This window comes from Thermothielavioides terrestris, chromosome 2 (genome assembly GCF_000226115.1).
Source record: "Thermothielavioides terrestris NRRL 8126 chromosome 2, complete sequence".
NCBI lineage: Eukaryota > Fungi > Ascomycota > Sordariomycetes > Sordariales > Chaetomiaceae > Thermothielavioides > Thermothielavioides terrestris.
The window spans coordinates 1,972,020-1,994,182 of NC_016458.1; the positions used below are offsets into that span (position 1 = coordinate 1,972,020).

The 22,163-nt window shown below is 58.2% G+C and overlaps 9 protein-coding genes across 9 annotated transcripts; 5 read left to right on the plus strand and 4 right to left on the minus strand.

Annotated features, from left to right (window-relative positions):
- The first annotated feature begins 1,790 nt into the window (after positions 1-1,790).
- THITE_2112263 (uncharacterized protein) lies at positions 1,791-3,576 on the plus strand. The gene is made up of 5 exons (XM_003651643.1): positions 1,791-2,111; positions 2,202-2,304; positions 2,362-2,564; positions 2,632-2,710; positions 2,791-3,576. Exons 1-5 carry the CDS (start codon positions 1,796-1,798, stop codon positions 2,951-2,953), a joined length of 864 nt encoding a protein of 287 aa, XP_003651691.1. The 5' UTR covers positions 1,791-1,795; the 3' UTR covers positions 2,954-3,576.
- A 1,824-nt stretch (positions 3,577-5,400) lies between these two features.
- THITE_2112265 (uncharacterized protein) lies at positions 5,401-5,970 on the plus strand. Its single transcript, XM_003651644.1, has one exon. The coding sequence runs from the start codon at positions 5,517-5,519 to the stop codon at positions 5,778-5,780; it is 264 nt and encodes an 87-aa protein (XP_003651692.1). The 5' UTR covers positions 5,401-5,516; the 3' UTR covers positions 5,781-5,970.
- Positions 5,971-6,399: 429 nt separating this feature from the next.
- THITE_2112268 (uncharacterized protein) lies at positions 6,400-7,509 on the minus strand. The gene is made up of 3 exons (XM_003651645.1): positions 6,827-7,509; positions 6,692-6,770; positions 6,400-6,629 (listed from the first exon to the last, which is right to left on the minus strand). Exons 1-3 carry the CDS (start codon positions 7,073-7,075, stop codon positions 6,454-6,456), a joined length of 504 nt encoding a protein of 167 aa, XP_003651693.1. The 5' UTR covers positions 7,076-7,509; the 3' UTR covers positions 6,400-6,453.
- A 1,412-nt stretch (positions 7,510-8,921) lies between these two features.
- Positions 8,922-10,273, plus strand: THITE_2149855 (uncharacterized protein). The gene is made up of 3 exons (XM_003651646.1): positions 8,922-9,188; positions 9,303-9,386; positions 9,461-10,273. The coding sequence occupies exons 1-3, from the start codon at positions 9,156-9,158 to the stop codon at positions 9,920-9,922; spliced, it is 579 nt and encodes a 192-aa protein (XP_003651694.1). The 5' UTR covers positions 8,922-9,155; the 3' UTR covers positions 9,923-10,273.
- Positions 10,274-10,619: 346 nt separating this feature from the next.
- THITE_2112269 (uncharacterized protein) lies at positions 10,620-11,583 on the plus strand. The gene is made up of 2 exons (XM_003651647.1): positions 10,620-10,755; positions 10,892-11,583. The coding sequence occupies exons 1-2, from the start codon at positions 10,716-10,718 to the stop codon at positions 11,392-11,394; spliced, it is 543 nt and encodes a 180-aa protein (XP_003651695.1). The 5' UTR covers positions 10,620-10,715; the 3' UTR covers positions 11,395-11,583.
- Positions 11,580-13,006, minus strand: THITE_2112271 (uncharacterized protein). Its single transcript, XM_003651648.1, has 2 exons — positions 12,697-13,006; positions 11,580-12,617 (listed from the first exon to the last, which is right to left on the minus strand). Exons 1-2 carry the CDS (start codon positions 12,742-12,744, stop codon positions 11,772-11,774), a joined length of 894 nt encoding a protein of 297 aa, XP_003651696.1. The 5' UTR covers positions 12,745-13,006; the 3' UTR covers positions 11,580-11,771.
- A 126-nt stretch (positions 13,007-13,132) lies between these two features.
- Positions 13,133-13,818, minus strand: THITE_2112272 (uncharacterized protein). The gene has a single exon (XM_003651649.1). It carries the CDS (start codon positions 13,686-13,688, stop codon positions 13,359-13,361), a length of 330 nt encoding a protein of 109 aa, XP_003651697.1. The 5' UTR covers positions 13,689-13,818; the 3' UTR covers positions 13,133-13,358.
- Positions 13,819-15,094: 1,276 nt separating this feature from the next.
- Positions 15,095-17,628, plus strand: THITE_56460 (uncharacterized protein). Its single transcript, XM_003651650.1, has 4 exons — positions 15,095-15,209; positions 15,542-15,665; positions 15,722-16,387; positions 16,445-17,628. The coding sequence occupies exons 2-4, from the start codon at positions 15,576-15,578 to the stop codon at positions 16,904-16,906; spliced, it is 1,218 nt and encodes a 405-aa protein (XP_003651698.1). The 5' UTR covers positions 15,095-15,209; positions 15,542-15,575; the 3' UTR covers positions 16,907-17,628.
- A 1,503-nt stretch (positions 17,629-19,131) lies between these two features.
- THITE_26581 (uncharacterized protein) lies at positions 19,132-21,626 on the minus strand (the record flags this gene model as incomplete). Its single annotated transcript, XM_003651651.1, has 2 exons — positions 19,132-19,385; positions 21,341-21,626. Coding segments are annotated over 2 exons (540 nt in total), but the record flags the coding sequence as incomplete, so codon positions are not given.
- Between the last annotated feature and the right edge of the window lie 537 nt (positions 21,627-22,163).

A 22,163-nucleotide genomic window follows, 5' to 3' on the forward strand; every position in this document is an offset into this window, starting at 1 on the left:
AGCACTGAGCGCTCGTCCCTGGCGTCTGGAACGATTGCCCCTGACTACTACTTAAAACGGGCGGCAGCTAGGAACAGGGACCTCGGTGCTCGAAACTACCTGACCACTGCCCAGCGCCGATCCCCCAGATCGAAGTGCGGCGGCTTCTTATACTGGCCGCCCTGAGCTCACCTTGAGGAGCGGAGTAGTCGGCGGTGGCAACGCTCTTCGTGACGGTGAATGAATCAACGGTGCCACAAGGTGCTTGTCCTGCCCTTTGTTTGCATTGCCTTGCAGCTGATCCAAACAGGCCCGTTGCGCAACAGCCCCTGGGCTTCACAGTGCAGTTTGATCCGTGTGGATTGCTCTCGGATGGGGCTGTGGGAAGTCACCCGAGCCTTGTCAGCAACGTCCACGGCGCAGTCTTCGGGGGGCTCGTCGGCTCCGAACTGGCCCTATGCCGCCAGCACTCACCGCCGGCCCGGTGGCAGCAAGGCGTTCGAGCAAAGAGCACGTCGTTCGGACTGTTGTTGGCCGCCGGTCCCTGCTCTCACCTTCCCTTTGCCGTCAGTTGTCTGTGTTTGGCCACCGCTCATTAATTAAGCCGTGTCACGACTGATGAATGATTAAGGGGATGCCAAATACCAGGAAGCGCGAGTTCTGCCGTTGGGGCAAAGATCAGCCCAGTTTCAAACTCGCCTCGCCTTCCAAATGGACCGAGAACGAGGTGTTTGTTCGTCAATCACTCCGAGGCATCCGGTGTCTGTCCAAATCGTCAGCAGCAGTCCGTCTTCGACTCATATAGAGCCACCAACATGGCAACGTGGATAGCTATATAAGCCTTCTTGCCGGCGCCTTCGAGGCGAATCTTGGTTGAGGGACGAGCAGAGCCTTCTCTATCGAACACACGCTCACCTCAACAGAGGTTGTGGCCTTGTCGCGAGGTGCTTGGCGACCTGACGGTGTACAGGTATCGGTTGCACATACAAAACGCTTCATGACGTTGCGTTGCGCTCCAACGGCAGGCCAACTTTCACTAGCGCAGAGTCGAGAGCAGCTACCCCTGGCATTTCGGAGGACCACTCGAGAACGGCGTTATAGGCGAACTACGCCATGATGGCTCGTCGACCCGGTACCGATTCGAGCACCGACAACGCGGCCGAGAGCCAATGCGAGGTTGAGTGAGTGTGGAATTCCCCACCGCATGCGAACAAAGGAATGGGGGAAACATGCCAACTGACGAGCAACACCTCGGAGACCCGGATTCGTGGGCGCCAGTCTCCCAGAGACAGCGGACTACGACCCCGGATCAGACGCCGGGGACCCGGGAGCGCGGGCGGACAATGGCGCTGCAGAAGCATCCAGTGGCGCCGCGCCTTTGACAGGAGTCGATGTTGGATGGAGACCCTGGAAGGTTGTGATAGGCTGTTTCTGTCTCACAGTTCCCACGTACGGCCTGCTAAGCGGCATCGGGCTGTTCCAGACGTACTGGCAGCGGGACATGCTGCGCGGCTACTCGGGGAGTGACGTCTCGTGGATCATATCTATCTTCGGCTTCCTAGACTGCCTCTTCGCGGGGCCCGCAGGGACCCTCTTCGACCGCCACGGCTCTCGCTGGCTGCTGCCACTAGGGTGTGTGGCCTACGTCGCCTCCTTCATTGGCCTGGCGTTTTCTTCAACATACGCCCAGTTCATGGGCTGCATGACGGCCGCAGGCGCCGCTGCTGGTAAGGATCCTTGCATTCCCCAAACAGTCACGTTCGATTCGGGAGGCGTGCTTGACCGTTTCCGGCTGACCAGGGGGGGTGACACAGCAATGCCGACAACCATTGCCTTTAGTGTCGTGGGTCAATGGTTCGAGGCCAGGAAGGGCATCGCAACCGGCTGCGTTACGCTGGGCGCACCGTTGGGGGGCATCTTCTTCTCACTGCTCCTCCAGGTCTTGTTCGACAGGTTCCCGTGGAAGACGGCGGCTCTCGTGCTGGCAGCCACGATGGCCTGTCTGTTGTCCTTGGGCTCCTTGCTGGTGGAGACCAACTTGCCTGTGCAACCAGCGAACGAGGACTCAGAGCCCGCACTATCGAGCGTGTTGAGATCGCCCAAGTTCTGGCTGGTCAGCTATGCTGTTTTTGGTAAGCCATCGTGGGCTTTCACTTCAGGACAAACGGCGCCGTTTGCTAACACACACCCCCCTCCCCTCCCCACGCCCCAATGTCACACAGCGTACGAACTTGTTCTCTTCGTCCAATGGGGCACTATCCCTTCATATGCCGTCTCGGCGAACGTCGGGAACAAACAATTCTACCTGATGATGTCGTACAACATGTGAGTTAACCCGCTTCCAGAGTCCGGCCTGAAGCCCGTTGCTCAACCGTCGCACAGTGGCGCAGTCATGGGCCGAACACTTCCCCCGTGGTTATCTGACCGGGCTCTGGGTCCACTGAACGCTATCATCGTGATGAACATTTTCACGCTGCTCGTCGTGCTAGCCATATGGCTACCCGTTGGGGGATCTTCCGTGGCAGCGCTGTTCGTCGTCATGGTCCTCATGGGCATCGGAACCGGGAGCTTCGTTCCCCTTGGCGGTAAGACCTCCCGCACGCCCGGAAGCGTGCGGCGTTGACTGGGTAGAATGCTGATGCGCAGGCCAAGTTTCGTGCATTAATGCACTCTGCACTCCGGAACACACCGGGACCTGGCTCGGGTCTGCCTACAGCATCGTCTCGGTTGCGTAAGCCCTCCCGTTCCACTGCGTGGAAGTACATGCTCATCAAGTCCCGTCTGTTGTTGACACACAAGTGCAAGAGGCAGGACTCTGTTGGGGAACCCGGTTTCGTCAGCAATCCTCGCCCGATACCATTGTGACGGGCTCCTGGCCTTTCTCGCCGCCGTCCTCTTTTCGGGCATGATCAGCGCCGCCGCTCTTCGATGGCTCTTCCACGGCCGCCGGTGGATCTTCAAGGCGAGAGTTTGAGGTTGGCTGTTCGAACGGCAGCTCCCCGGCCTTGGTTGGTCGAGAAGTTCCCAAGATCGGGCTGAGCGTGCGTGTCCGGGTGACACGGCAGAACACGGCATGCTCTGTACGGAGTAAGCCCCGCGAAATAACAAGCCTGTACAAGAGTTTGATGCACCTGCGTGAGAAGTTGCTGTTGAACAGCACTCCTTCCTGCAAGGGCTTTTGCTACGATTGGGCAGTGACCACCTGCAGTGGGTGGTCTGGCGACCGAGGCGCACAAACACCCAGGTGGAGTGCCGGTGAGCGGTGCCGTCTGATGTGTACAATACACTCGTTACGTGGAGGTGCCGCAGGCGGCATCACTGGCAGCGAGTGCGGGAAGACGGAGTACGGAGTACACTACAATGGGCACGCCCATAATGAAGCGCCGGCTTTCCAGTAACCCTGAGGCCCCAGCTGCGAGACGGTGATCTGCGTGCATCACAACCCCGTTGGGTTACACGACAGATCCAAATCCTTGGTCCCAACCGGGCTAGTGGACGGTTGCGCACGCCCGCCGGCAGCCTGTCATCGAGATTTCGCCGCTCAGTGCTACTCAACACAACCCTCTTCTGCCTCCGGACATTGTGACATAACTTATACTACTTCTTTCCTTTCGTTGTTGCCTTTCCATCTTGAGTTCTTTTCGTCGGTGACCGCCACATCGTCCTCGTAATGGGGATGTTGGGCGCCTCAGTCCAGAACTGGAACGCAGGGCTGGGGACACGGTGTGGAGGCCCGGCCTGGGGAAGGGCCGCGCCGCCCCCCTCCCCCCCTCCCCCTCCCTTCTTTTCCATCTGTTTTACCATCTTGTCCGCGGCTTTGTCCATTTTGGGCCAGATGGCGTCAAGAGCAAGCGGAGCACTTCCGATGAAGATCTTGCGGGACCCTGGAACTGATTCGCGTTGCAGACGCCAACCGCGCCGCCTCCCGGGGCTGTCCGGCAGCATACGCACCGTGCACCCATATGGCACGCAACACTGGGTGCTGTATGTACAAACATACCAAGCCGCTGTTGAGAGGCTGGAACTCTTGAGAGAAGGGCAATCGAGCGTCGAAAAACACGCCTCGTTACACTACACCGCCCCCTCCTGCCGTCAGCCGCGGAAGCGGATCCATGCGTGCCGGGCCAACCCGCAGCGTGCTGGCTCCCTCTGATCCCGTCCGCGCCGCTTCCTCTTCGCCTTCGCGCCGCTCTCCGTGCGCCCCCCTTCCGCCCGCTCCGCCCGCTCTTGCACTAACTATGTTGTGGATGCCGCCGTCCGTACTGTGCCCGCGGCGGGAGAACGAGACTCCCGGTCGTTCCTGTTGGCACTGTGTTTAGTGCGTGTCGGTGTTTGCGAACTAAGACTGCGCAAGGTAGTTACCCCGTACTCCGTAGAGCGGGGGATGTATGTACATGAAGCAAGGGACACTAGGTACTCCGTACGGCGCATTGAAACGGCTGGACCGGAGAATCCGGGCGAATCTGACGGTATCCAGGTTCTCACTCTAGCCTGGCGTGATGTCGCCGAGCTGGAGATGGGTTTACCGCCCCCCGAGAGTCTAGTCCGAGCACACTGGCGTCCTCAGCGCAGAGTGTCTGGCCCAATTGTTGCCAGATGGGATGCTCCATAGGTAGAGGCCGAATCAGTTGGGTCACGTAGTGCGTCTTGCGCTATGCATGGTCGCCGACCTCTGCGGAGGGTGTCCGTGACTCCTGTGTCGCCATGCCGGTTCCGTAGTTGCCGAATCTTGGGACCACACGCGGGGCCGGGGGATCGAACTGTCGAGATACACTCCCTCCCCATCCCGGGCGTGTGCAGATCGTGGTTTGTGACCGGCCCACCGCATGACTGCGCTGTTTGAGGGCGCATATGCATGCACCAGATTACGTTGGCGTAGCTGAAGGGCAGCTTGTCCTCCAAGAGGCTAGCGAACTTTGCCAGCAAAATGGTGCTCCGCGTGTTTCTGACGGGAGGGCGGAGTGAAAGGGGGATGGAGTTGGGTCTGTTGGGCACGTTAGTTCGTAGACACGGAGGCTAGCGGTGAAGAGAAGTACTTAGTTACACTAGTAGCAACCAGAGAGAGGAAAAGCTGCCGAAGGAAAAAGAAAGGCAAGACTCGAGATTGGACAAGGGTGCGAAGGTGAAAGAGGAATCGTTCTTTCGATAGTTAACCAACGGACCCCCACGGCGGCCGACGATCGAGACACCTTGCGTCCGGGTAGAGTCCACAACGGTTTGTCAAGACATTCGGATCTGATACTGCGTGAGGAAAGGTACAGAACACCTTGTGATAGCGGAGACGCATTGGCAAGAGACAGCTCCATCACTCAGAACCCCACGCTAAACTTCCCTCCTAGACTAACGACGTCGTACGCTAGCAATGAACCTACGTTATACTAAGGTATGTATGAAGATCATCGGGTGGGGACATATCTAGTGTAGTGTAGTGCACGGAATAGTGTACGGATCCGTAATGTCTCGTGGTTTACGCAACAAGATCTGGATTCGGAAAGGGTTGGCAGCAGAAAACTCCGACGACCAGCTTCACCTCGAGCATGTCAGCCATTGAGGTTTCGTCCACTACGCTTGAGGTTTCGTCCACCACGCGCCGCCCACTCTCCCAGCGTAAGCACCAAGCAAGTCTCAGAGTCCGGCAGGATCAGGCGTCTCCTGAAACCAGTCTGCGAGATGCTCCCCTCACGCACCAAGCTAGTCTCAGAATCCGGCAGGATCGAGCGGAGGAAGGAGGGCTCCAAACCCGGTCGAGGTCAAATCACGAAGGAGACTACGACCCCGACGTAAACGTGGCGGCCTCGTGACGGCCTGGCGCTGGCATGGGTATCGCAAGAGGAAGGGCAGGCTTTCTTTCCATTGTGTGCCGAGGTGGCTCTTCAGAACGGGAACAATGTCTGAGTGCCTGATGTGGTTCCCGAGCTAGCCGCACATATTCCTTACAGTCCACCGTGGTACCGTTTTGCGCCCGTCATGCACTGGGCGATGAAGTGGATTGACATTCACACACAGGATGAGAACGCTGAGCGTGGGCCAGGACATCACGCCGGCTCTCCAATGAACTCGAAGCACTCCAGTCTGAGAGTCATGAGATGCCGCAGAGTTTAGTGGGAGTCCAAAAACCGGGCACCACTCGCACACACTGGCAGTCTTGGGGAGCTGGCTGACACCACATGCTCTGTCCCAAATGGCTGGTCTGGTGGCGTCCAACTACCGCCCACAGAGACAACTTCCACAACAAGGGGGCCTCGTGGTGAGCCAAGCCGCGCGGTCTTGGAGGGGAGCGGCTTACGCATGGTCTTGCTTGCGACAGGCGGCCAATAGCGGCGCCCGTGGGCATACAACAACGCAGTGGCGCTGACAATCTCCAGGTTGTCAAAGAGCCATGTGTGCAAAGTCCTATGCCTGCAAACAACTGCATTGGGGTGGGAGTAGATATGTCAGCATGGCCTGTCGAGCACGGGCGTCGTCCGGGGTCACCTACCCGAGGAAATCGCCGTTGATGCTGCCAATAGCCCACATTTCGCCGACCTCGGTTCGCAAGCCGATAATCTTGACCCGCACGTGCGTACCATGCTCGATGACGATGTCGGCGTTGTTGGTAAACTGCGCGGGGGTGGCGCTGGCGTCGTATTGTATTTCATCGGGCATCAGCTGCGACGCCGGTTAGCGAACGCCAGGGGACGATCTCTCAGCGCGACACGAAGGGGCCGTACGTGGGACGAGACAAATAGGCGCAACGGCCCAGCCTGGGCAAAGAAGCCATGGGGGTTCACTGTCTGGGTGATGGCGTCGATCTGGCCACAATTAGCGGGAAGCAGTGCGAGGTTGCGAGCAGTCATTCGCCTCCTACCACTTCGCCCTTGAAGGGCCGCCAGACGACGGCTCGGTAGCCCACTGTGAACTCGGCCAACCCGCTTCCGGGGAGAATGCGCCCTTCGGAGACGTCGAAGGTGTCCATGATGGCGATGATGTAGTAGTCACCAGCGCAAGTACCCTCAACATCCTTGACCAGCTTCGTCGTGACGAGCTCGTGCATGTTCCTCCCAAAGTAGGAGGGATGCAGCGTGACGCGCCGCTCGAGGTTGTGTAGAAAGAACATGTCGCTTTGGTGGGCGAACGTATGGCGGGTCTGGTTCGTATGGGGTCTAGTGCTGGAGTGCGAGCTGCTGCGCTGCTTGAAAGGCCAGTCTCGAATGGCAGCGATGTGTTTGCAGGTCGGCGATGACGCGGCAAGGGCGTGGTAGGGGAGAAGCCGTCAGCGCGTCAAGAGGTCGCGGTCTCGAGATGCGCAACGAAGGGCCGGCGAAGGTGCAGCAAGCCCTCCAGCATGCTTGCCACGTTTCTCTCGTCGATTCCCAATTTGTTGATTCGGAGACCAAGCCAGGGCTGCGAGCGCGGAAGGCGGGCCTCACAGTCTTTGAGACACCAACGAGCAGGTTGGGTTTGCCGCTGGGTGAGGCTCGACGAGGCGAGGCTGACGCATGCAGGAATGCAGCAGCAAACGGCTCGCTTCGCCGAAGTGGTCGAGGCTTGATTAAGTACGGCGCTCCAAGTCCTTCACTGTCCATTAACCTAAACCCGTTTGCAACTGACCGCTAGCCGAACAATCGCCACAGCAACCAGCTTACCCCGCTGCAACCCGATTTTAAGAATCGCCCCTCGCTCTATGCAATTAAAGATATTTTAGCTACCTTACACCTTGCAATACCTCTCGGAGCCATAGGCAGGGCGTATATAAGCCATAGGCAGGGTGCACAACTGTGGCTGCCGCAGGCAGGGTGCACAACTGTGGCTGCCGCAGGCAGGGTGCACAACTGTGGCTGCCGCAGACAGGGTGCACAACTGTGGCTGCCGCAGGCAGGGTACGTAACTGTGGGTGCCGCAAAGTGCGTAACTGTGGGTGCCGCAGGGTGCGTAACTGTGGGTGCCGCAGGCAGGGTGCACAACTGTGGCTGCCGCAGGCAGGGTGCACAACTGTGGCTGCCGCAGGCAGGGTACGTAACTGTGGGTGCCGCAAAGTGCGTAACTGTGGGTGCCGCAGGGTGCGTAACTGTGGGTGCCGCAAAGTGCGTAACTGTGGGTGCCGCAAAGTGCGTAACTGTGGGTGCCGCAGGGTGCGTATAAGCCATAGGTAGGTAAGCGAGAGCGATAGGCAGGGTAGGCAATGTTTTATTGCATATAGCGAAGAGCGATTTTGAAAGTGGGCCAGGTTTGTTTGTTTGGTTGGAGTTAGTTGCAAACGAGTGTCACGTTTATGGACAGTGAAGGACTTGGAGCGCCGTAATTAAGCTATTGGTTCGTGCGCAGGCTGCAGGAACCGCTAGGTTGCTATCGCCTGTTTATTTTACCTGACCTGGCAAATACGCTCTTTCAGATAGGAAGTTACAGAAATCCGTACCTTACCTTCCATTACCTGGGTGAAAGAGGTAGGTCAGGTCCATTCCAGGTTCTTGCAGATGTAGGCAGGACAAAGCTGGCTTCCTGCCTGACGGAAAGCCAAGGCGTGCTGACCGGAGTAGGTATTTCAAACTCCATGCCACAGGATCCCGAATACTGTAGTGTTGTAACGCCTACGCCGTACTGGTGTTACCTTGCTGGGACGGCTCCTCGGCCTGTTATCAAAATTTCCGCTTTTGCTGCTGCCAACGCACTTACACATCCGAATAGGCCCATACATGTGGTGGTAATCGCTGTAAAGGGCTCTCACGACACCTGATGTTGCCGACGCGCTCACTTACACTACACGGTATAGATGTGCAAAGTCCTGGCTGCTTCGGACCGTGGGGAGGGAAGCTTGGCTGCGCCCCGCTCACTGGTATCCGAGGCAAACAAAAAGTTTTACTACCCCACGCACCCTCGTATGAGGGAGTCACATCAAAGCCTGCATGCAAATCGGCTAATGATCTCCTGACAACCCTGCTGTCTTCCTGCCCTCGAGCATTTCCCAGCGTCCAAGTATCTTACGATCTTTTTCGTCCCTGAAATTGTGTCTGGACGCTCTTTCCGGACATACAGGCCCCGCAAGTGTGTTGACGTGCTCCACGGTTTGCTGGCATTTTGCGAGACTGCGGCACTTTTTAAAAAGAGCCATCGAACCCAAGTCGACCGGCCCCCCCTGGGTTCACCACGGCACCTTCCCAATCGCCCGTTTTCAGTTTCCAGGAATTAGTCAGCTCGCCATGTCCCTAGACGTTGAGAAGCAGCTCACCTTTGTAAGCCGGCCCTACCAGCAACCGAGCCGCCGTGGCGGCGTCCACCTCCATTTCTTGCCCCTTACGCGCTCCGATACAAGCTGTCCAGAGCTGTGAACTGACTGGCAGTCCCAGTATGGTGCTTACCACCATAACCGAGTCAACGTCATCATCCATATGATATGCGTTCCGCTGATTTTGTTCTCGGCATTCGAGATAGTATGACCCCGTCTTCCCCGGTAGCGGCAGTAGCTGAGCAGCGGCATGGCTGAACTTGAATGTACACTATGTAGGCTTCCAACTATGGCCCCTTCTTCACTCTGCCCTCATGGCTCCAGGTCCCCTATCTCGAGCCGAACTTGGGAACATTCGCGGCCCTCACTTGGGGCGGCCTCTATCTCCTCCTCGAGCCCGTCGCGGGCGGCGCTTTAGCCCTGATCTGCCTGGGCGCAGCAGCCGGCACCAACTACCTCCGGCTGCAAGACCCCGCCGGCACCACGCGGGTCGCCGTGGCGGTGCACATCGTGTGTTGGCTGCTGCAGTTCATCGGACACGGAAAGTTTGAGGGCAGGGCCCCCGCCCTGCTGGACAATCTGTTCCAGGCCATCTTCCTGGCGCCGCTGTTTGTCTGGCTTGAGCTGCTCTTCGCGCTTGGCTACCGCCCCGAGCTTCAGAAACGCGTCAACAAGGCCGTCGAGCTCGAGATCGCCAAGTTCCGCGAGCGGAAGGCGAAGAAGGCCGGCAAGACCCAGTAGGTGACCTGGACACACCTCCGGGCGCGCTTCTCTACCTCCCCTGGGACCCCAGCCGGAATTCGCGCCATTACAGCATCTGGCGGGGCTGAGGGGCGCGGCAGCGGCTACCGGGCCTGGAGTCTTACGCTCGACGCTGTGTCTGGATTCACTGAGCTCCATTTGGGACTGACTAGGGGACCGAACAACTTGAAGGGCATGCGTAGCTGGGCCACCTAACGAGTGCCGACTCTGGATCGGCTGCCATACTTTGGAGATACAACAGTTTCCTGCACTTCGGCGGTGGATTTGGCGGTGATGGTAGGAGATAGATAGCTTTACTACACTAGGTAAATACGACATCATTGCATTTGCATGGAGAGTTCACAATATCACCGTAGAGCTGAGCTTCCAGACTTACCGATCTCCAAGATCCATCTCCTTGCTTGTTTCAGCCCTAACTTGTAAGGAACTTGAAAATTAAAAGTACTTAGACATGCACAGAAGCAACTAGTACTATGGAAGGTCTTATTAACGCGATGACTGTTGACTCAAGTGACAAAAGAGGGAAAGAGAAGTGCCCTTACAAGCAATCTCTGTCATGTCCTTGCTCGCTTGGCAATGCTTTGCAGTGTCACTGCTCCTGCTTCATGCCCCACAGCACGCCACACCGAGACAACAAAGCCACGCTGGAAGCTTGGCAACCTTTATCGCGACGCACCCCAATTGCCCCGCGGAAGCTGCAAGACAAACATACCAACCCAAGACAACAACTAGCTGTCCTGGCAATCCAGAACATTCGCGGCCAATGGAGACGATGGATTTTCCCCTGCACTGGACACTAGACTTCCTACAAGGTACGCGGGTCCCCATCCCATCCCCCATCCCGGGCGCAACCGCACCAAGTCAGCCAGCGAGAGCTCGCACCGTTTACCAAAAAGCGCCGCCACTAACACGCGGCACGCCTGTGACGGCGGCGACCACAAAAACCAGACATCCTCCCGCCCGAGACCGTCGCCCAAGTCCAGAACTTCCTGCTCAACCCGTCCAGCCCGCTGCACAACCTGCGCCGCCACCTCGCCGCCGCCGCCGCGCACATGTACCCGCTGGTGGCGGCCGCGCTCGGCCGCCTGACCGAGCTGCTCTCGGCGTCCCCCAACGTCGTCGCCGCGGCCGTGATCCTCGCGCTGGCCGTGCTCGTCATGCAGATCCTGAGCTTCGTGCACCGCCTCGTGCTGTTCTGGACGCGCGTCGCCTTCCGCCTGCTGTTCTGGGCCGCCGTCGGCCTGCTGGTCTCCGTGGCCTGGCAGCGCGGCTGGGAGCGCACCCTGCGCGACGTGGTCGTGCTGGGCAGCCAGCTGGTCGGGTGGGTGGCCGGCGTCGTGGACCTCTGGGTGCGCGAGTACGAGCGGGCGCAGGCGCAGGCGCAGGCGCAGTCGCGGTCGCAGTCGCGGTCGCAGTCGCAGCGGAGGTATGGGGATTATCAGCATTGGTGACGGCGGCCGTATGAGTGGAAATCAGCGCGATCGATGACGATAATGGCACGGTGTTTCATATGGTTGGTTTGGAGGCGTTCAGCGGATGGGATAGGGATACGGCGAAGGCATGGCGGATCTTGTCTTTCTCGGGAGATGCAATTGGAATAATGGCACGGCCCCTTGGGCGTGGGTATCTCGGGCTGGTCTTCACTAAGGGAACAAGGCCAAACGGAATATCATTCTCCGAGACGAGTATTCTTTTCTCTAACACACAAACGCCGTCGCTATGCAAACACCATCCGCCATGTCCGTGAACCCGAGCCAGCCATGCCAGAATCCCAACACCATCCAAGCATGAGGTATTACTGTCTAAGGTACTGCCTAAGCGAGGCCCGTCACTCTGCTTCTTCGTACTCCTCATCGGGCAGCTCCTTCGGTTCCTGCGCCTCGTGGTACTGAATGCAGTCATCGATATAACTGAGGATCGCTGCCACGCTTTCCTCGTCGGTGCAGTCGAGTTTGAGGTAGCTGACCAGGCTGAAGCTCTCAAGCAGATTCGCCACGGCCGTGTTCAGCTGCTTGAAAGACGCCCCCGACATGACCACGTCCTTGTCATTCGGATCCGCGTAGTGGGCGTCGATGTTGACTCCAGCCCTCTTCCGCGCCAGATCTGCCGGATCGTCTTCGAGCAGCGAGGTGTCCGGCGTGATGAAGCGCTTGAAATCCTTCTTGCGCATCTGGTCTTTGATCAGGTCCATCTTGCTCAGGATGTTGATGTGCGGCACCTCCAGCATCATCATGGCGCTCATGGCGCTGAGCGACCCGGCGAAGTACTTGGCGCGGTCGATGACATAGGTCGCCTCCAGCAAGTACGCCGCGCATAAGCGGATGTCGAGCGCGCCTGGCTGCGATAGGAATTTGACTAGTGTCGGCAGAACGGGAACGTGCGTGTACAGTTCGATCTGGCCCGGCATGTCGAAAATGATGAGATATTCCTCGGTCAGCGAGTCGAGAGCCTCGGAGAGGAAGTCGAGGTTCTGCATGAGGAACTCGAAGCAGTAGATCAGCCCCCCGTTAGGGCCGAGCCCCACCTCCTCCATCACATCTTCGACAGATATCAAGTCCTTGATGTCGAGGTCTGGCTGGTGCTCGAAGTGCTCCGCGGCCGGATCGAGGTTCACGTAGAATGCGGAGCGGCGGCTCAACTGGAGGTGCGTGATGAGGCTGGCACAGAAGGTGGACTGTCGGGTGCGTCGTCAGCATCCTCCAGCTCCAGGACGTCCAGGGGCGAACGTCCAGCTAAAACGCCATCGTGAATACCTTTCCCACCCCTGCAGGCCCCATTACCATAACTCCGAATTTGCTCATTGTTGCTGGTTGAATGGGTGGTGGTGGTCAGGATGCGGCGCGGGGAGTTGCAAGCTTGGCACAGTGAAACAAAAACCGAGCTGCAAGCATTGAGCCCCACTAGGAAAACACGCAGCTGGTGGCGCCGACGCAGGACGAGAAAGGTGCCTGCCACTGGCCGTACCACATACGGTACCCTGCATGTGTGGATTACACACGGCAGTAATGTGAAATAGCCCAGTCCGCCTTACTAGTACACTACACAAGGGACATACGAGGCGGGGCACCTTCCACGTTGCTGTGGGAAGTAAGGTAACATAAGGTAGGTAAGCTGATCTTTGTTTATCTCAGACCTCAGACTAGTATTGGGCTGTATTGGCCCGCTGCGCGGGCCTCAAACCGGCTTAGCCTGCACCACTGCCTCACTACACTGCCTGTGGCCAATCAGAGCGCCCATCGCAATTTGAGCCCAAACTGGTCTGAGTGCAAAGGTCGTGATTTGGCCTAGTCAGGGCACGCAAGGAGCAGGGCGAATTGCGCCGACAGCTACAACACCATCAAAACTGGGTATTTTAGCGATCCGTAAGTTGCTCCTAAATCACTAGATTATACGCTTCTAACGGTGCCCAGGATGCCTACGTTGGCCAGGAGGATGGCCGCAAGCCTAGGAAGATGCCCGTGTTGGCCAGGATGCCCGCGAACCCAGGAAGATGCCCGCGTTGGCCAGGATGCCCGCGAACCCAGGAAGATGCCCGCGTTGGCCAGGATGCCCGCGAACCCAGGAAGATGCCCGCGTTGGCCAGGATGCCCGCAAACCTAGGAAGATGCCCGCGTTGGCCAGGATGCCCGCAAACCCAGGAAGATGCCCGCCAACCCAGGATGCCTACGTTGGCCAGGATGCCCACGTTGGCCAGGAGGATGCCCGCAAGCCCAGGATGCCCGCGATCAAGCTCGTTACAGGCCATTTTCTACACCCTCTAAGCTACCGTTCAGCAATACAGTTGGATCAAAGGGAGGAAAAACAGTCTCTGAGGATCGCCTAGATGAGCACATCGTTGGTATCAAATTTGATCGAGTTTGACGCAGTATTGTAGAAGTTAAGGGGGGGTCATCCACCAGGAAGAAAGGCGTTCCCGACCCAAGAACTTACGTTCGAGGTAACCATCTAGGAACGCAACGTAGCCACGTATACAAAAATAGGCGCATTAGAATCGCCTGCCAACGGAGATCTTCAGACTGTAATTGCCTTCGCGATGCGATACGTAGTGGTGGAGATATTAGCGAGTGTTTAAGGTAGATTTTTTCGGCTCCTATACAAAAGCGTTCCCAACCCCCCCCAGATCTCGAATTTTGCTCTCAGACCTCTTTCAAAGGCGTTCTCTGCAAAAAGTGGGCCAGTTCTCGGAATGGTCTAGCGGACAGTGTTACATACAAACTAGTATGGCATTACGTCTTGGCAGGCCTAAGCACGGACCTCTCCCGGCCATAGGCCGGGAAAACAGAGAACGCAACGAAAGAGGTCTGAGGGCTGAGATAAATCTTTGTCAGGTTTGCAAGTCTTAGTTCGCGGCAGAAATCAAAGGCGGTGACTGCGCCTCGGGGCAACATCGCGGGACAACATGGCGCGTAAGAGCGGTCCCGAGTAAGCTCTTACTGCCTTCTTCGGCAGCGGATTCCGGTTGGAGCTGCTGAAACCAAGGCAAATGATGCTAACAGCTTCAAGCGACGGTTTCCCGCCGTCCGTCCCAGTTGGCGAAAGGCTGTCTACTCTGGGAGGTGAAAGATAATCCGCATTGCCGCAGAAACCGACGACACAGATCAAGTGCTTGCCGAACGTGTTGCAGTAGCTTATTTCTCTATCTTGTGCCCCTCAGTGGGGCGCCAGCCGCAATGGTGTGCCTGCGTTTGGAGGGGAAGCAATGGCGCAATCTGACCAAGCCCGAAGTATCCCATACCATCTCGGCAGCTGCCAAGCCACCCACGCTACAAAATACTCTTTGAAGGCGATCAGCGTGCCGGACGGAACCAGTCGTGGCTACGACTCGGAAGGTTCTCGGAGTAGTGTAAACTCCTTAGGAAATCCCTTGCCACGCTGATGGGCATCTTGCAGGCTGTTCCGATTACACTTTCAGGTTCTTAGCTGCAACCCCAGTGAGCCCGGGGTTTGCTTCCCAAACACGGGACCACTCTGCGTTGTATGTTGTTGCACCACTGTAATTTTCTGTCGCTTCAACAGGGATCATGATGCCCAGGTACCCCGCAGTCCCGCCTTTCGCATTCTGCGGTGAAAAATGGCCGACGCTCGGCCAATTCCCGTCCTCTGCACAGGGACCTGGCCAAAATTCCTCAAATACTGCCACCCTCCCCTCCCCGGAGTCCTTCGCTTCTCCATCTTCCTCTAAGCACACGCATCTGGCCCCTCTGCACGGATTCCGCTGTATCCAGCCCGCCTAGTTTTGGTGTTTTCCGTTTTTCTTTCCCCGAAGGTGAGCCCCAAAGCCCAGCCTGCCTGTCTTGACCCTCGGGCTCCGGAACCCGGATCGCTCGTTCCATCACCTCCGCTTCCCTGCTCTCTCTTTCTCGGAGAGCGCCAATTCCCCGTGATTGTCATATGCCCCGTCAGAGGGGACGAGGGAGTCAATCCACCGTTGCCCGTGCCACCACTACTCCATTCCCTATGGCCCAGATATTGCCCTGCCATGTCCTGGAAGTCTTTTAGGAGACTGGCCCGCCATATTCCCAGTCCCGGTGCTGGTCAAAGCCACAATGCTGCAGGTTTTCAGACCCGCAACAAGAGCGGCCGCTAACTCGTCCTCAGAGCGTCTTCCCGTTTTCGACACTCCTAGATCACAATGGCTGCTAACGGCGCCAACGGGACCAACGGCTCTGCCAACGGCGTGAGCGGGCGGAAGCACTACAATGAGGGCACCTTCCTCTTCACCGTAAGTTTGCGTTGCTGCTCAGAGGATGCCGGCTTGCCGCTGACCGCCTTTGTCAGTCCGAGTCCGTCGGTGAGGGCCACCCCGACAAGATTGCTGACCAGGTCTCGGATGCCATTCTCGACGCTTGCCTGGCCGAGGATCCCCTCTCCAAGGTCGCTTGCGAGACGGCTACCAAGACGGGCATGATCATGGTCTTCGGTGAGATCACGACCAAGGCCAAGATCGACTACCAGAAGGTGGTCCGCAACACCATCAAGGACATCGGCTATGACGATTCGTCCAAGGGGTTTGACTACAAGACTCTCAACCTTCTTGTCGCGATCGAGGAGCAGTCCCCGGATATCGCGCAGGGTCTGCACCTCGACGACCGCCTCGAGAACCTCGGTGCTGGTGACCAGGGCATCATGTTCGGCTACGCCACCGATGAGACTCCCGAGCTGTTCCCCCTGACCCTGCTCTTCGCTCACAAGCTCAACGCGGCCATGGCCGCTGCTCGCCGCGATGGCACGCTCCCCTGGCTCCGCCCCGACACCAAGACCCAGGTCACGATCGAGTACAAGCACGACAATGGTGCTGTCGTGCCCTTGCGTGTCGATACTGTCGTCGTCTCCGCCCAGCACTCGGCGGATATCACCACGGAGAAGCTGCGCAAGGAAATCCTCGAGAAGATCATCAAGAAGACCATCCCGGCTAAGTACCTGGATGACCGGACCATCTACCACGTAGGTGCTTCGGTGTTTGCGACCTTGAGGTCAGTCTATGTACTAACTGTGGGACAGATCCAACCCTCGGGCCTTTTCGTCATTGGCGGTCCCCAGGGCGACGCCGGCTTGACCGGCCGCAAGATCATTGTCGACACCTACGGCGGCTGGGGTGCCCATGGTGGTGGTGCCTTCTCCGGCAAGGACTTCTCCAAGGTCGACCGCTCGGCCGCCTACGTCGGCCGGTGGATTGCCAAGTCTCTCGTCGCCGCCGGTCTCGCCCGCCGCGCCCTCGTTCAGCTCTCCTACGCCATCGGCGTTGCTGAGCCCCTCTCGATTTACGTCGACACGTACGGCACCTCGGAGAAGACGTCGGATGAGCTGGTCAAGATCATCCGGGACAACTTCGACCTGCGGCCCGGTGTCATCGTCAAGGAGCTGGATCTTGCCAAGCCCATCTACCTGCAGACCGCCAAGAACGGCCACTTCGGTACTAACCAGAATTTCAGCTGGGAGAAGCCCAAGCCGCTCAAGTTCTAAGTGAGATGCAATGTCGCAGAAGATTCAACTTCTCTCTGCTGATACCGTCTCGCTCGTCTTTGGACGATCTCTTTTTTCCCTTTTATCCCTCGAAGTTACTATTTTATGGCATATGGATGGATAAGCATTACTGGCGTACGGTTCTCAACAAACCTGGGTGGGCGGATAGACTTATATCCCTGTTATTTCTCTTTTCTGTTTGGGTCTCTCTGGCTTACGGGGCAAAATAGCGGCGGCGTGGGGGTGGTCTAATGGCTGCTGGGACAAGTCAATGCTTGATTTGGCTTTCCGTTGCGTTTCTTGCTTCGCAGGTGGCGGAAGTACGCCTCGAGGAACATCCTTTTCCCCTGCGAATACCGAGACAGCTCGCCAGGTCAAAGACGGGTGATTTACGGGCGGCAGGCGTCTTTCAACAGAGACATCGCATGAGCCAAGAAGGCGCCAAGTTTATGACATCGCGATACCCCATTGGGCACGGCATATGAGGGCAAAAGACATCGGCGTTTTGGGGAAACAAAAGAATTTCAACATCTTTTCTTTTCCTGAATTATTAGACGTCGATAATAGTCTTTTTGGCTTGGCGCGGAAAGAGAGAAGGGGCTCGGGGTGGCCGAGTCCCAGGCCAAACACTGCTTCAGCTTGGGAATGAAAGCGGGAAGCCCGTCGAGAGGCGATGTGCTTATCGGAATAGCTCATGAATAGCAGCCTTGGCCTTTTGGTGCAAGATCGAAGATCAGTCTTGATCGTCTCGATCCAACCTAAGAAGGGTAGATTGATGCCAATGCGTTGTTGTTGATGTTGATGAAGAGTGGTGAGCTTCCCTTGTCGACGCTGGACTTGCTGGTTCCGTTAGAGGCGTCAAGGTCCGCGAGGCAAATTTATAAATGCGTTTGAGGACAAACAATTCTCCAGCCTCCAGCTTCTTCATGTTGCAAACGGTATCTACATGACAGTGGAGTCACCTCTTCTCAGAGTCCTCGCTGGTCCCAGAAAAATAGATGGGGCTTGCACCAATCTCCCTTACGGTGACTGCCCTTTGACTCGGGTTGGGAAGCTTCATTGAACATCGTTCTTGTCCCCTTGTATTGCCGCAGAGCAGACACGAGCAGAAGAAACTGACTGAAACGGCGAAGCGAAGTGGCAATTACAAGGGGGATAAATAAAAAAAGAGATGATGAGGGAGGGAGAAAAAAGGGAGGAAACGAACACGGGAAAAGACGAGTAGGGCTGGAGAAGGACAGGAGGGGAATGAGGGAAGAAATTGCAAAAGGCCAGCCGAACGAGGAAGTAAGTCGAGAGTATTGATTTGGCATACAATATAGTGTAGTTCAGCTCCACTACCAACCGGTACAGTACATAGCGCTCCTGAGTCTCGAGAGGTGAGCACGCCCACAGCAACCTCCATTCTGAAGGCGAGGCCAGGGCGGGATGCTGCGGCAGTGTCGTGTGAGATGCCAGTGCGATCCGGCAGAGACCGATTGGTCGAGAGCACGGAAGTCTCTGAGACAAGCTGTCAATCAGTCGACGGGCTTGCGAATCGAGACCGGTTATGTTATTTGTCCGGCGTGTCACAGCAGCAACAGCGTCGCCCAAAGATGGGCTTGATAGAGGAGCAATATCAACAGTTTGGGCGTGCCAGGGCTGGCCAGCGCCAGGAGCGTTTCAGCAAAGAACGACCACGACAAAGCAGTGCCAAGGGTTGAAAGCTTTGCTTTGCTTCTAAGATGGACAAGGGGTTTGGAGCCCGCTTCGCGGGCTCGTAGGTTTTTTGTCTATATTTTTACATCACATGACTTGCTTACTGTTACTACTGGCTACCTACATTACCTGCGAACTGCTGGCCCACGGCTTGCCTCCCGGCCTACGGCTCCTACAGTTGCCTACCTACCTACGTTGTGCCTGCGTTATACCCCCAGTGCCCGCGCTGTGCCCCCAGTGCCCTCGTTGTGCCCCCGGTGCCCGCGTTGTGGCCCCGGTGCCCACGGCATGCCCTCGGTGCCCACGTTGTGGCCCTAGTGCCTGCGTTGTGCCCCCGGTGCCCATAGCATGCCCTCGGTGCCCACGGCATGCCCTCGGTGCCTACGTTGTAGCTGTGGTGCCTACGGCATGCCCCCGGTGCCCGCGTTGTAGCCCCAGTGCCTACGGCATGCCCTCGGTGCCCATAGTATGCCCCTGGTGCCTGCGTTGTAGCCCCGGTGCCCACGGCATGCCCTCGGTGCCTGCGTTGTAGCCCCGGTGCCTATGGCATGCCCTCGGTGCCTATGGTATGCCCCCGGTGCCTGCGTTGTAGCCCCGGTGCCTACGGCATGCCCTCGGTGCCCACGGCATGCCCCCGGTGCCCACGTTGTAGCCCCAGTGCCCGCGTTGTGGCCCCGGTGCCTATAGCATGCCCCTGGTGCCCGCGTTGTAGCCCCGGTGCCCACGGCATGCCCTCGGTGCCCGCGTTGTGGCCCTGGTGCCCACGGCATGCCCTCGGTGCCTGCGTTGTAGCCCCGGTGCCCACAGCATGCCCTCAGTGCCTACGTTGTGGCCCCGGTGCCCACAGCATGCCCCCGGTGCCCGCGTTGTGGCCCCGGTGCCCGCGTTGTAGCCCCGGTGCCTGCGTTGTAGCCCCAGTGCCCGCGTTGTAGCTGTGGTGCCTATAGTATGCCCTCGGTGCCCGCGTTGTAGCTGTGGTGCCTATAGCATGCCCCCGGTGCCTGCGTTGTGGCCCTAGTGCCTACGGCATGCCCTCGGTGCCTACGTTGTAGCCCTGGTGCCTGCGTTGTGGCCCCGGTGCCCACAGCATGCCCTCGGTGCCTACGGTATGCCCCTAGTGCCTATAGTATGCCCTCGGTGCCTACGTTGTAGCCCCGGTGCCCACGGCATGCCCCCGGTGCCCACGTTGTAGCCCCGGTGCCTATGGTATGCCCTCGGTGCCTACGTTGTGGCCTTGGTGCCTGCGTTGTGGCTGTGGTGCCCACGGCATGCCCTCGGTGCCCGCGTTGTAGCTGTGGTGCCTATAGCATGCCCCCAGTGCCCGCGTTGTAGCCCCGGTGCCTACAGCATGCCCTCGGTGCCTACGTTGTAGCCCTAGTGCCTGCGTTGTGGCCCCAGTGCCTACGGCATGCCCTTGGTGCCCATGGTATGCCCTTGGTGCCTACGTTGTAGCCCCGGTGCTCACAGCATGCCCTTGGTGCCTGCGTTGTGGCCCCGGTGCCTACAGCATGCCCCCGGTGCCTACGTTGTAGCCCCGGTGCCTACAGCATACCCTCGGTGCCTACGTTGTGGCCTTGGTGCCTGCGTTGTGGCCCCGGTGCCTACGGCATGCCCTCGGTGCCTACGGTATGCCCCCGGTGCCTACGGTATGCCCTTGGTGCCTGCGTTGTAGCCCCAGTGCCTACGGTATGCCCCCAGTGCCCGCGTTGTAGCCCCAGTGCCTACGGCATGCCCCCGGTGCCCACGTTGTGGCCCCGGTGCCTATGGCATGCCCCCAGTGCCCACAGCATGCCCTCGGTGCCCGCGTTGTGGCTGTGGTGCCTACGGCATGCCCCTAGTGCCCGCGTTGTAGCCCTAGTGCCGCCCGCAATATGCCCTATATACGGAGATACCTACTTGCCTACAGCTAGCCCAGTTGCCTGGGCTCCTATGTACGGCTCCCCTGGTTCCACAGTGCAGGCGCGGAGCCTACGATATAGGCGCGTAGAGAAAAGGAGGAAAAAGGAAAACAAAACAACAGGGAAAGGAAATAACAATTTAGCCGTAAACCAATAGGAGGGGAAAGAAAAATCACTAACAGCTCTATACTCTATATCTGTTATTTGTTAAAGCTAAAGAGGAGGATTGTAAGGCTAAAGAGGTGGAGAGCAGTAACAATTAGTTAAGGAGGACCCCTGTTACGTACTGGAAAAGAGGATCGCACTAACTACCCAGTTCTATAATATATATATTAGACAAGAGGTTTGGAGCCCGCTTCGTAGGCTCGTAGGTTTTTTATCTACATTTTTATATTACATGACTTGCTTCCTATTACTCCTAGCTACCTGCATTACCTATGTGCTCCTAGCCCACGGCTTGCCTCCCGGCCTACGGCTCCCAGAGTTGCCTACCTACCTACGTTGTGCCTGCGTTATACCCCTAGTGCCTACGTTGCGCCCTTAGTGCCTACGTTGTGGCCCCGGTGCCCATAGTATGCCCCCAGTGCCTGTGTTGTGGCCCCGGTGCCCATAGTATGCCCCCAGTGCCCACGTTGTACCCCCAGTGCCCACGTTCTGGCCCTAGTGCCCACGTTCTACCCCTAGTACCCATGTTCTAGCCCCGGTGTCCACGTTGTAGCCCCGATGCCCGCAGTATGCCCCCGGTGCCCACGGTATGCCCCCAGTGCCTATGTTGTAGCCCCGGTGCCCGTGGTATGCCCCCGGTGCCTGCGTTGTGGCCCTAGTGCCCGCGTTCTACCCCCGGTGCCCGCGGTATGCCCCCGGTGCCCACGTTGTAGCCCTGGTGCCCGCGTTGTGGCCGTGGTGCCTATGTTCTGCCCCCGGTGCCCACGTTGTGGCCCTGGTGCCCGCGTTGTGGCCATGGTGCCTACGGTATGCCCCTGGTGCCTGCGTTGTGGCCGTGGTGCCCGCGTTGTGGCCGTGGTGCCCGCGTTGTGGCCCCGGTGCCCACGGTATGCCCCCAGTGCCCACGTTGTGGCCCTGGTGCCCACGTTATGGCCGTGGTGCCTACGTTCTACCCCCGGTGCCCGTGTTCTACCCCCGGTGCCCGCGGTATGCCCCTAGTGCCTACGTTCTACCCCCGGTGCCCACGGTATACCCCCGGTGCCCACGGTATGCCCTAGGTGCCCGCGTTGTGCCCCCGATGCCCACGGTATGCCCCCTGGTGCCCGCGTTGTGGCCATGGTGCCCACGGTATGCCCCAGGTGCCTGCGTTGTGGCCGTGGTGCCCGCGTTGTGGCCCTGGTGCCCACGTTGTGCCCCCGGTGCCGCCCGCGGTATGCCCTGCGTACGGCTCCCCCAGTTGCCCACCTGGCCGCGGCTCCCCCAGATGCCTACCTGCCTACGGCTAGCCCAGTTGCCTAGGCTCCTACGTATAGCTCCCCCGGTTCCACGGTGCAGGCACGTAGCCTACGATGTAGGCGCGTAGAGAAAAGGAGGAAAAAGGAAAACAAAACAACGGGGAAAGGAAATAACGATTTAGTCGTAAACCAATAGAAGGGGGAACGAAAAATCACTAACAGCTCTGTATCCTGCATCTGTTATTTGTTAACGGTTAAAAA

Excerpts from the sequence above, each read along its gene's own strand:
- THITE_2112268 (XM_003651645.1), bottom strand. The coding sequence starts at position 7,075 with ATGTTCTTTCTACACAACCTCGAGCGGCGCGTCACGCTGCATCCCTCC. Across the intron at positions 6,771-6,826 it reads GGCCCTTCAAGGGCGAAGTG|ATCGACGCCATCACCCAGAC; the intron begins GTAGGAGGCGAA and ends AATTGTGGCCAG. Across the intron at positions 6,630-6,691 it reads GCGCCTATTTGTCTCGTCCC|AGCTGATGCCCGATGAAATA; the intron begins ACGTACGGCCCC and ends AACCGGCGTCGC.
- THITE_2112269 (XM_003651647.1), top strand. The coding sequence starts at position 10,716 with ATGGATTTTCCCCTGCACTGGACACTAGACTTCCTACAAG. Across the intron at positions 10,756-10,891 it reads GACACTAGACTTCCTACAAG|ACATCCTCCCGCCCGAGACC; the intron begins GTACGCGGGTCC and ends CACAAAAACCAG.
- THITE_2112271 (XM_003651648.1), bottom strand. The coding sequence starts at position 12,744 with ATGAGCAAATTCGGAGTTATGGTAATGGGGCCTGCAGGGGTGGGAAAG. Across the intron at positions 12,618-12,696 it reads GGCCTGCAGGGGTGGGAAAG|TCCACCTTCTGTGCCAGCCT; the intron begins GTATTCACGATG and ends CGCACCCGACAG.
- THITE_56460 (XM_003651650.1), top strand. The coding sequence starts at position 15,576 with ATGGCTGCTAACGGCGCCAACGGGACCAACGGCTCTGCCAACGGCGTG. Across the intron at positions 15,666-15,721 it reads AGGGCACCTTCCTCTTCACC|TCCGAGTCCGTCGGTGAGGG; the intron begins GTAAGTTTGCGT and ends CGCCTTTGTCAG. Across the intron at positions 16,388-16,444 it reads ATGACCGGACCATCTACCAC|ATCCAACCCTCGGGCCTTTT; the intron begins GTAGGTGCTTCG and ends ACTGTGGGACAG.
- THITE_2112265 (XM_003651644.1), top strand. The coding sequence starts at position 5,517 with ATGTCAGCCATTGAGGTTTCGTCCACTACGCTTGAGGTTTCGTCCACC.
- THITE_2112272 (XM_003651649.1), bottom strand. The coding sequence starts at position 13,688 with ATGGCCTGTAACGAGCTTGATCGCGGGCATCCTGGGCTTGCGGGCATC.
- THITE_2112263 (XM_003651643.1), top strand. The coding sequence starts at position 1,796 with ATGCCGACAACCATTGCCTTTAGTGTCGTGGGTCAATGGTTCGAGGCC. Across the intron at positions 2,112-2,201 it reads GGTCAGCTATGCTGTTTTTG|CGTACGAACTTGTTCTCTTC; the intron begins GTAAGCCATCGT and ends AATGTCACACAG. Across the intron at positions 2,305-2,361 it reads CTGATGATGTCGTACAACAT|TGGCGCAGTCATGGGCCGAA; the intron begins GTGAGTTAACCC and ends ACCGTCGCACAG.
- THITE_2149855 (XM_003651646.1), top strand. The coding sequence starts at position 9,156 with ATGTCCCTAGACGTTGAGAAGCAGCTCACCTTT. Across the intron at positions 9,189-9,302 it reads TTGAGAAGCAGCTCACCTTT|TATGGTGCTTACCACCATAA; the intron begins GTAAGCCGGCCC and ends TGGCAGTCCCAG. Across the intron at positions 9,387-9,460 it reads TGTTCTCGGCATTCGAGATA|GCTTCCAACTATGGCCCCTT; the intron begins GTATGACCCCGT and ends TACACTATGTAG.